The sequence below is a fragment of the Oncorhynchus nerka genome, unplaced genomic scaffold, assembly GCF_034236695.1.
Source record: "Oncorhynchus nerka isolate Pitt River unplaced genomic scaffold, Oner_Uvic_2.0 unplaced_scaffold_4374, whole genome shotgun sequence".
Lineage (NCBI taxonomy): Eukaryota > Metazoa > Chordata > Actinopteri > Salmoniformes > Salmonidae > Oncorhynchus > Oncorhynchus nerka.
The window spans coordinates 5681-16484 of NW_027036927.1; the positions used below are offsets into that span (position 1 = coordinate 5681).

Below are 10804 nucleotides of genomic sequence, written 5' to 3' on the forward strand. Positions count from 1 at the left end.
TTGGCTGGGCTCCCTGCCTGTGCCATTAAACCCCTACAACTCATCCAGAACGCTGCAGCCCGTCTGGTGTTCAACCTTCCCAAGTTCTCTCACGTCACCCTGCTCCTCCGCTCTCTCCACTGGCTTCCAGTTGAAGCTCGCATCCGCTACAAGACCATGGTGCTTGCCTACGGAGCTGTGAGGGGAACGGCACCTCAGTACCGCCAGGCTCTGATCAGGCCCTACACCCAAACAAGGGCACTGCGTTCATCCACCTCTGGCCTGCTCGCCTCCCTACCACTGAGGAAGTACAGTTCCCGCTCAGCCCAGTCAAAACTGTTCGCTGCTCTGGCCCCCCAATGGTGGAACAAACTCCCTCACGACGCCAGGACAGCGGAGTCAATCACCACCTTCCGGAGACACCTGAAACCCCACCTCTTTAAGGAATACCTAGGATAGGATAAAGTCATCCTTCTCACCCCCCTTAAAATATTTAGATGCACTATTGTAAAGTGGCTGCTCCACTGGATGTCATAAGGTGAATGCACCAATTTGTAAGTCGCTCTGGATAAGAGCCGTCTGCTAAATGACTTAAATGTAAATGTAAGGTAATGCCGTTAAGCACACATCCTCAGTTAAGGAGCCTCGTTAGCCATATGTCCATTCACACGTTACTGTTTGACAGGTACCGATGGAAATGTATACATGTATGCCCTCAGTGCCGAGGCAAAAACAGACAACCATGAAGGTCATTATTCTTCTCGCTCTGTTCGCTGTGGCTTTTTCTTTACAAAGATTTCTCCTTTACATCCCACTCAGTCGCTGCCCCTATTGAGGATGATAAGATTGTCGGAGGGTATGAGTGCAGAAAGAACTCTGCATCCTACCAGGCATCACTGCAGTCTGGCTACCACTTCTGTGGTGGCTCCCTGATCTCCAGCACATGGTGGTGTCTGATGCTCACTGCTACAAGTCATATGTGACTGATGAAACTTTCTTCAAAAACATTTACCAAAGCCATCTACAGTATGTTTGACATGAATCTGTATTTGTCTGGGTACATCTGATTAACCCTCCCCTCTCTCTCCCCAGCCGCATGCAGGTGCGTCTGGGTGAGCACGATATTACCGCCAACGAGGGCACTGAGCAGTTTATCGACTCAGTAAAGGTCATCATGCACCCCAGTTACAACAGCCGCAACCTGGACAACGACATCATGCTGATCAAGCTGAGCAGGCCCGCCTCCCCGAACAGCTATGTGAGCACTGTGGCTCTGCCCTCCAGCTGTGCCAGCTCTGGCACCCGCTGTCTGGTCTCTGGCTGGGGCAACGTATCCGGCAGCAGCAGTGAGTAGCATTAACAATATGCCCACAAAGACTTTTGGTATTCATTGTTTCTCAAACTGATGATAAATTATATCTCTGACCACTCAGAACCAAAGAGACTAATCCTCTTCTGCCGGTCTCTAGGCAACTACCCCGACACTCTGAGGTGCCTGGATCTCCCCATCCTGAGCAGCAGCAGCTGCAACAGCACCTATCCTGGACAGATCACCTCCAACATGTTCTGTGCTGGCTTCATGGAGGGAGGCAAGGACTCTTGCCAGGTAAGCTGAGTTGAAGCACTTCCACTGATCCATTAAGAGAGTTAATGAAAATACGATTCTAGAATTTCCAAAAACCATCCTTCAACCTAGATTGACTGATACCCTGAAACAAATCTGCTCACCTTTAATTTCTGTCTCCCCATCGCTCTATTAGGGAGATTCCGGTGGCCCTGTGGTGTGCAATGGTCAGCTGCAGGGTGTTGTGTCCTGGGGTTACGGCTGTGCCCAGAGGAACAAGCCTGGTGTCTACACCAAGTTCTGCAACTACAAATCCTGGATCAGCAGCACCATGTCCTCCAACTAATTGATCTAGACATATTCTCTAAGACAGAAATACATGATAACAACAACGGTCATGAGAAAATAAATTATATTTTACTTTTAAACACTGTCTTCTGTTATTTTTTCACTAACTGTTCTAGAGGAACATACCCTATATATACAAAAGTATGTGGACACCCATTTAAATGAGTGGATTTGGCTATTTCAGCCACACCCATTGCTGCGAGTACACAGCCATGCAATCTCCATAGACAAACATTGGCAGTAGAATTGCCTTGCTGAAAAGCTCAGTGACTTTTAAGGTAGCACTGTCATTGGATGCTACTTTCCAACAAGTCAGTTTGTAAAATGTCTTCCCTGCTTCCCCGGTCAACTGTGCTGTTATTGTGAAGTGGAAACGTCTAGGGGCAACAACCGCTCAGCCGCGAAGTGGTAGGCCACACAAGCTCTGGACAGCCGAGTGTTGAAGTGCGTAGCGTGTAAAAATGGTGTGTCCTTGGTTGCAACTAGGGCTGTGGCAGTCATGAAATTTTGTCAGACGGTGATTCTCAAGCAAATATCTGCTGTTCTCACAATAACTGAACGTTAATGAACATAAATACATTGAGCATCTCCTGGCATCCACACATGGCCTACAAGCCACTGAAGCAGACTTTTGGAACATCTACATTTTAAAAAGGTATAGCCTACACCATCATAATAAATCCATTCATTATTTTAGACAGATCAAAAGAAACATGATATGAAGAAAATGTAGTCTATTTCAGAACAGAATAGCATTTTTCTTGTTATGTTCGGCCCTGATCTGGCTACGCCATATGGCTGTGGGCTACACTAGTTCATTTAGCAGACAAGATTTGCTTAGAATTCCGTATCATTATTTTATAGTATGAAGAATACAATTGGACATAGCTGAATAAAATATATTTTCTCCAAACAATTTGAGGGAGTGCGCACATTTTTGTGTTGAGCGGTTAACAAAGAAACAGCTACTCCTATATGCTTCATTTAGAGTTATGTAACTTCACTTGGGTTGTGTTTTGATTTGTAATACATTCTTGGCTGCATGATGCAACTAATGATGAGTTGAAAAAAAGTCACATGAAAGGCATGAGCTCTACTTTGTTTGTTTTTTGCATAGGTTGTACACACTTCATCAGTCTGATTCACAATTTGAAGAGCCTTGAAAACCCCAGCTGCATCCCCTTTCTATGGCTGTAATGCCCCTAAAAATGCTTTGTGCGGCCAGTGACCGTTGTGCCCTTAGGCTGAATACAATAATTACAATTCCCTTCTCCCGGCTGCGTGTCGAAGCACCTCTCACTCACATGGCTCGCAGTCACGTGATTGGGTCTTTCTCACAGGCTACAAGTGAAGACAGACAACTGCACACATCCTTATCCAATTCCGAGGCGCATGTTGAAGATATTGGAAGAACTGTCTGCATTTACTTTTCGTCAGCCAACAAGATGAGTAGGCCTAACAAATGACTATCTGCCGTAGTACAAAAGTTGACCTACTCTATTCTGTGCGAGAAATAAATATTCCAAACATAGTCTGGGACATTTGTGGGATGCGATAGATCCCAAATTAATACAATTTCTAGCATTAAAAAACTGTTTTAAGCAATGACCCTGACGGAACAGATAAGAAATGTTCGCTTAAACCGGTTGATAAACTGTTAGGCTATTTCTTCACATTATAAGCCCAGCAATGCGCACACGGCAGAATGCTATAAGCGCAAATGTTCCATTAGCAGGAAAACACCATTCTCAAAAGTGACCACAAATGCGATTATGCATTTAATGCTTTTATTATGAAGGTGCATTTATTGTGAAAATTACCTGCCACAAACTTGAAACTCAAGCTCTGCACACAGTATGTATGCCAGTTAGCCTTTAAACCCATTGTAAAGCGGATTAATGTGATTAATATAAGCAGTTATTTGGCCACTTTAGTTGTGATACAAACCTTATCATAGCATATAGGCCAGGCTACATGAGGTGTGCAGCTATGATTTGAAAAAGTAGCACCAAAAAAATAATAAGCAAGCGCTGTTTGCCTTAAACTGGGCATAATTCACAAGTGATAATATATCACTCACAAGTGATAGGCTGATATTGTCACCAATCACACTATTCTTGATTTAATCTTGTCTTTACATACAGTGCCTTTGGAAAGTATTCAGACCCCTTGACTTTTTCAACATTTTGTTAAGTTACATCTTTATTCTAAAAATGATTAAATGGCTTTTTCCCTCATCCACACAATACTCCATAATGACAAAGCAAAAACAGGTTTTTAGAAATGTTTGCTAATTTATAAAAAATAAACACTGAAATATGACATTCACATAAGTATTCAGACCCTTTACTCAGTACTTTGTTGAAGCACCTTTGGCAGTGATTACAGCCTCGAGTCTTCTTGGGTATGACGCTACAAGCTTGGCAAACCTGTATTTGGGGAGTTTCTCCCATTCTTCTCTGCAGATCCTCTAAAGCTCTGTCAGGGTGGATGGGTAGGGTTGCTGCACAGCAATTTTCAGGTCTCTCCAAAGATGTTCGATCGGGTTCAAGTCTGGGCAACCCAAGTACATTGAGACTTGATCCAAAGCCACTCCTGCGTTGTCTTGCCTGTGTGCTTAGGGTTGTTGTCCTGTTCGAAGGTGAACCTTCGCCCAGTTTGAGGTCCTGAGGGCTCTGGAGCAGGTTTTCATCAAGGATCGCTGTACATTGCTCTGTCTGGCCCCTCTACCATAAAGGCCTGATTGGTGGAGTGCTGCAGAGATGGCTGTCCTTCTGGAAGATTCTCCCATCTCCAGAGAGGAACTCTGGAGCTCTGACAGAGTGACCATCGGGTTCTTGACCATCGGGTTCTCCCCTGACCAAGGCCCTTCTCCCCCGATTGCTCAGTTTGGCCGGGTGGCCAGCTTTAGGAAGTCTTGGTGGTTCAAAACATCCTCCATTTAAGAATGATGGAGGCCACTGTGTTCTTGGGGACCTTCAATGCTGCAGACATGTTTTGGTACTCTTCATGTCTGTGCCTCGACACAATCCAGTCTCTGAGCTCTACGGACAATTCCTTCGACCTCATGGCTTGGTTTTTGCTCTGACATGCACTGTCAACTTTAGGACATTTTATAGACAGGTGTGTGCCTTTCAAAGTCATGTCCAATCAATTGAATTTTCCACAGGTGGACTCCAAACAAGTTGTAGAAACATCTCAAGGATGATCAATGGAAACAGGATGCACCGGAGCTCAATTTTGAATCTCATAGCAAAGGGTCTGAATACTTATTTACATAAGGCATTTCTGTTTACATTTGCATTACATTTGAAAAAATTCTAAAAACGTGTTTTTGCTTTATGGGGTATTGTGTGTAGATTGCTGAGGATAAGTTATTTTTAAATCCATTTTAGAATAAGGCTGTACCGTTACAACATGTGGAAAAAGTCAAGGGTCTGAATACTTCCTAAGGTACTGTATACTAAATAACATGTGAAATTTGTTTTGATTTATACGGACCATTATCATGCAACTGTTCGGTAGGGGCAGCGGGGAAAACCATGTCATCTATGCACTTAAATAGTGAATGGAGGACGCTTTTCATGGTTCATTTTCATTCTAGCCAGATAGGCTATACTCCTGTTTCAAATAGAAGCAATGTGCTTAATATTAGGAGTTGATAAATATAGTATATAGTTTCAGCCTATAGAAAGCTGATGGGATCCTCCTCTTTTAATAGAGGCTATCACTCTGTTTTCTCAATTGCATAGCCTATAGAAATGTTGCACAACATGAGCTCATGGGCTCTCATTAAGTGTTTCCTGTTTCCAGCATGACAATGCCACCGTCCAAAAAGGCAGGTCCAAATTAATTCAACCAATTTTTATTTGTCACATACACATGGTTAGCAGATGTTAATGCGAGTGTAGCGAAATGCTTGTGCTTCTAGTTCCGACAATGCAGTGATAACCAACAAGTAATCTAACTAACAATTCCAAAACTGTTTGTCTATAGTGTAAGGGGATAAGGAATATGTACATATGATATATGAATGAGTGATGGCACAGAGCAGCATACAGTAGATGGTATCGAGTACAGTATATACATATGAGATGAGTATGTAGACAAAGTAAACAAAGTGGCATAGTTAAAGTGGCTAGTGACATAAGAATGCAGTCGATGATCTAGAGTACAGTATATACATATGCATATGAGATGAATAGTGTAGGGTAAGTAACATTATATAAGGTAGCATTGTTTAAAGTGGCTAGTGATATATTTACATCATTTCCCATCAATTCCCATTATTAAAGTGGCTGGAGTTGGGTCAGTGTCATGACAGTGTGTGTTGGCAGCAGCCACTCAATGTTAGTGGATTGCTGTTTAACAGTCTGATGGCCTTGAGATAGAAGCTGTTTTTCAGTCTCTCGGTCCCAGCTTTGATGCACCTGTACTGACCTCGCCTTCTGGATGATAGCGGGGTGAACAGGCAGTGGTTCGGGTGGTTGATGTCCTTGATGATCTTTATGGCCTTCCTGTAACATCGGGTGGTGTAGGTGTCCTGGAGGGCAGGTAGTTTGCCCCCGGTGATGCGTTGTGCAGACCTCACTACCCTCTGGAGAGCCTTACGGTTGAGGGCGGAGCAGTTGCCGTACCAGGCGGTGATACAGCCCAGGATGCTCTCGATTGTGCATCTGTAGAAGTTTGTGAGTGCTCCTGAGGTTGAAGAGGCGCTGCTGCGCCTTCTTCACGACGCTGTCAGTGTGAGTGGACCAATTCAGTTTGTCTGTGATGTGTATGCCGAGGAACTTAAAACTTGCTACCCTCTCCACTACTGTTCCATCGATGTGGATAGGGGGGTGTTCCCTCTGCTGTTTCCTGAAGTCCACAATCATCTCCTTAGTTTTGTTGACGTTGAGTGTGAGGTTATTTTCCTGACACCACACTCCGGGTGGCCCTCACCTCCCCTCCCTGTAGGCCGTCTCGTCGTTGTTGGTAATCAAGCCTACCACTGTTGTGTCGATCCGCAAACTTGATGATTGAGTTGGAGGCGTGCATGGCCACGCAGTCGGTGAACAGGGTACAGGAGAGGGCTCAGAACGCACCCTTGTGGGGCCCCCGTGTTGAGGATCAGCGGGGAGGAGATGTTGTTGCCTACCCTCACCACCTGTGGGCGGCCCGTCCAGGAAGTCAGTACCCAGTTGCACAGGGCGGGGTCGAGACCCAGGGTCTCGAGCTTGATGACGAGCTTGGAGGGTACTATGGTATTGAATGCCGAGCTGTAGTCGATGAACAGCATTCTCACATAGGTATTCCTCTTGTCCAGGTGGGTTAGGGCAGTGTGCAGTGTGGTTGAGATTGCATCGTCTGTGGACCTATTTGGGCGGTAAGCAAATTGGAGTGGGTCTAGGGTGTCAGGTAGGGTGGAGGTGATATGGTCCTTGACTAGTCTCTCAAAGCACTTCATGATGACGGAAGTGAGTGCTACGGGCGGTAGTCGTTTAGCTCAGTTACCTTAGCTTTCTTGGGAACAGGAACAATGGTGGCCCTCTTGAAGCATGTGGGAACAGCAGACTGGTATAGGGATTGATTGAATATGTCCGTAAACACACCGGCCAGCTGGTCTGCGCATGCTCTGAGGGCGCGGCTGGGGATGCCGTCTGGGCCTGCAGCCTTGCGAGGGTTAACACGTTTAAATGTCTTACTCACCTCGGCTGCAGTGAAGGAGAGACCGCATATTTTTCGTTGCAGGCCGTGTCAGTGGCACTGTATTGTCCTCAAAGCGGGCAAAAAGTGATTTAGTCTGCCTGGGAGCAAGACATCCTGGTCCGTGACTGGGCTGGGTTTCTTCTTGTAGTCCGTGATTGACTGTAGACCTGCCACATGCCTCTTGTGTCTGAGCCATTGAATTGAGATTCCACTTTGTCTCTGTACTGACGATTAGCTTGTTTAATAGCCTTGCGGAGGGAATAGCTGCATTGTTTATATTCGGACATATTACCAGACACCTTGCCCTGATTAAAAGCAGTGGTTCGCGCTTTCAGCTTTTCAGTCCATACAGAAATGGTATGTTGAGATCGGTGTGGAAAAGAACTTGACTGGTCTGCATAGAGCCTTGACCTAAACCCCATCGAACACTTTTGGGATGAAATAGAACGCATGGACTGCCAGCCAGGCATAATCGCCCAACATCAGTGCCCGACCTCACTAATGCACGTGGCTGAATGGAAGCAACTACACACAGCAATGTTCCAACTACTAATGGAAAGCCTACCCAGAAGAGTGGAGACTGTTATAGCAGCGAAGAGGGAACCAATTCCATATTAATGCCCATGATTTTGGAATGAGATGTTTGATGAGCAGGTGTTCCCATGCTTTTGTTCATGTAGTTTACATGTCGTAGTACAAACATTATTGCTATCAAAATGATCAAAAGCTGGTTTGGTCTGTTTTCATCCTATCTTTATTCATGGCACAGGTGAATAACTATTCTTTTTTATGTGAATCTCTAATAAATATGGTCATGCTTTTATTTTGAAAACTACTCCATTTTGACACTCGTGCTTTCAAGTTGTTAGGGTCGGGACGATACCAGTATCGTGGCAAGGAAACAAAACACAAAGTGGATTTAACTTCTTTGGGGAAACAGCCTTGAAGTTGGAAACAAACATCGTTATGTTTTCATCCAGAATCCTTATTTATTTTCAAAGCTATAGCTTAGAAAATAAAAAAGGACAAAGAGTCAAGTCTGCCTGGCGTTTTCATTTTTGGCATGGAAAAAAAATATTGCAATACTGGTATCGTCACAGCCCTAAAAGAGATATTAATTCAAAATAGATTTTGTGAAGATTCTGTTTCTTGTTGGAGAAAGTTGGCATAAGGTTGACACTAAGACCTACAATGAGAGAAATGATAGGATAAATCTCATAAGTGACATGTAATTTCTTCATTAAACAACTTTATAAATAGTTAGTCAAGGCACTCCTGGAAACAATCATATATATAGATCACTCCAACTTGCCTCTTGTCCTCTTCATCTTGGTATCTATGCTCCCAGAACCATCCTCTCTCAGCTGGCGTGTGCCTCGGTGCAGTGTTTGGTCAGGGTGCTTTCCTGTATGAATCCTCTCCACAGGAGGAGCAGCGATAGGTCGTAGTTGACCCCCTGGCAGGTCTAGAAGTCAGGTAAGGCATTCCCTGGTGAAGTAGGTGTCGACAGGGATGGGGGTGCTTGGCCGTCATGTGACGTTCCAGGTTCGAGGGTCATTGAAGATGATATGACAGCTCACAGCCGTTGGACCAGCTCTGTTTTTTTCATTGTCCACACCTGAAATACCAAGCCGACACGATGAAAGATCTGTTGATGTGTCCTGAGCAAGACAGTTAACCCTTATTTGCTCCAGGGGCGCTGTACTACTATGGCTGACCATATAAAAAACGAACATTTCACTGCACCTATTCGGTGTGTGACAATAGAAACATTGTAATTTTTTAATAAAACACAAAAATGTATAATTATAAACGTGAAAACTGAAAGAAATATTAAGTACATAGACTGTATTAAAAACATTAAAATATTCTATATACACTCAGCCTCCTCCGTCTGTGCTTTCTTGGACAGAGTCTTCTGGGCCAGTGGGGGGCAGACTCCACTTGCTGTGGGTGTTGGTGAGCTGAGAGCAGGCGGGGAGGAGGGGGAATGTTCGGTCGCAGACACAGCAGGCAAACACTGTGCGACCTCTGAGATGTCTCTCTCATACTCTACTGGATGCTTGAAGCGTAAATGCCTCTCTTCTGTCTCTGCATCCTGAAAGGTCATGAAACACTGGTGGCACTGAGGAGACTGGGGAGGCTGAGCTAGGGGAAGAGAGCTAATTAGACACGGTTAGAGAACAGTGGATACACAATGATGTGGTGATTTGCTGCAAAGAGGAAAGATTGCTCAAATACAGGTAAATATTGAGTCATTGAAAAGAGAAAATAACAAGATACATATCATATCTAGATCAGAATAATCGGTTTTAAGACACCAGTTCACAGAATTCCAAGACCTTGCAAATGAGAGGTGAATCCATAGCCCCCATAAACCAGAGAAATGCTAATAAAGAACCAGCCCTTACCTGAAACTCTGGTTGAATCATTAGAAAATTACTACAGTGCTCCCTATATTCCTCTCTCACCGCACTGTCCTCCTCATCCTTCCAGTTCCTCTCCTCTCCATGCTGTCTCCTCCCGGTGGCTTCTGAGTGCCGTCAAGTTGCAGAAGCTCTGGCTGCAGTCAGGGCACTGCTGTCGTTCAGCCACAGTCCCGCGGCGGGCGGGAGTGTGAGCGCTTGTGGGAGGACAGCTTGCGCAGGCTCTTGAGCGTCCGTCCACAGACCCCACAGACGTACTGGGACTGGCCCATGTGACTGCGCTTGTGCATGATGAAGGCTGTGGGCGGAGGAAGCGGTCGCCACACACTGGGCACCGGAACTCCAGTTTGACCTTGTGGCCGTGGGCGACCCCCGTCCTCCCCGCGATGCCAGTACAACAGTGTCCCGTCAGCTGCCAGGAGGAACTGAAGCAGCGCTGACACAGTCTGCAGCACCAACTGGAGTCTGACCCAGAGACATCCTCAGTCTCAACAGCAGCCCAGAACCTCTCTTCCGGTCTTTTCCCTTCCTCCTCTTTTTCTCCTCCTCTGCTTCTTCCAGGGTGTCGGTTTCCTCAGGGAGTTGGTCGCCTGGAGCTGGAGTTGAAGTACGACCGTGATTTAGTGGGATTGCAGGAGCAAAGAAAGTAAATGTGTTGAAAATCAAGGTTGAAAATAAGAGACTAATATATTGTATCATGTTGTAAAATGATCAATACTACAATTCCGCTTCTGTGCAAGTGTTGGCTTACAGGCTCCTAAACCCTTATTTGGACCCACCTGTAGTGCCTTGTTCT

General features: G+C 45.2%; 1 protein-coding gene across 1 annotated transcript; it reads left to right on the forward strand.

Annotated features, from left to right (window-relative positions):
• The first annotated feature begins 1060 nt into the window (after positions 1 to 1060).
• Positions 1061 to 1933, forward strand: LOC135566534 (trypsin-3-like). The gene is made up of 3 exons (XM_065014228.1): positions 1061 to 1325; positions 1449 to 1585; positions 1740 to 1933. The coding sequence occupies exons 1-3, from the start codon at positions 1076 to 1078 to the stop codon at positions 1887 to 1889; spliced, it is 537 nt and encodes a 178-aa protein (XP_064870300.1). The 5' UTR covers positions 1061 to 1075; the 3' UTR covers positions 1890 to 1933.
• The last annotated feature ends 8871 nt before the right edge of the window (positions 1934 to 10804 follow it).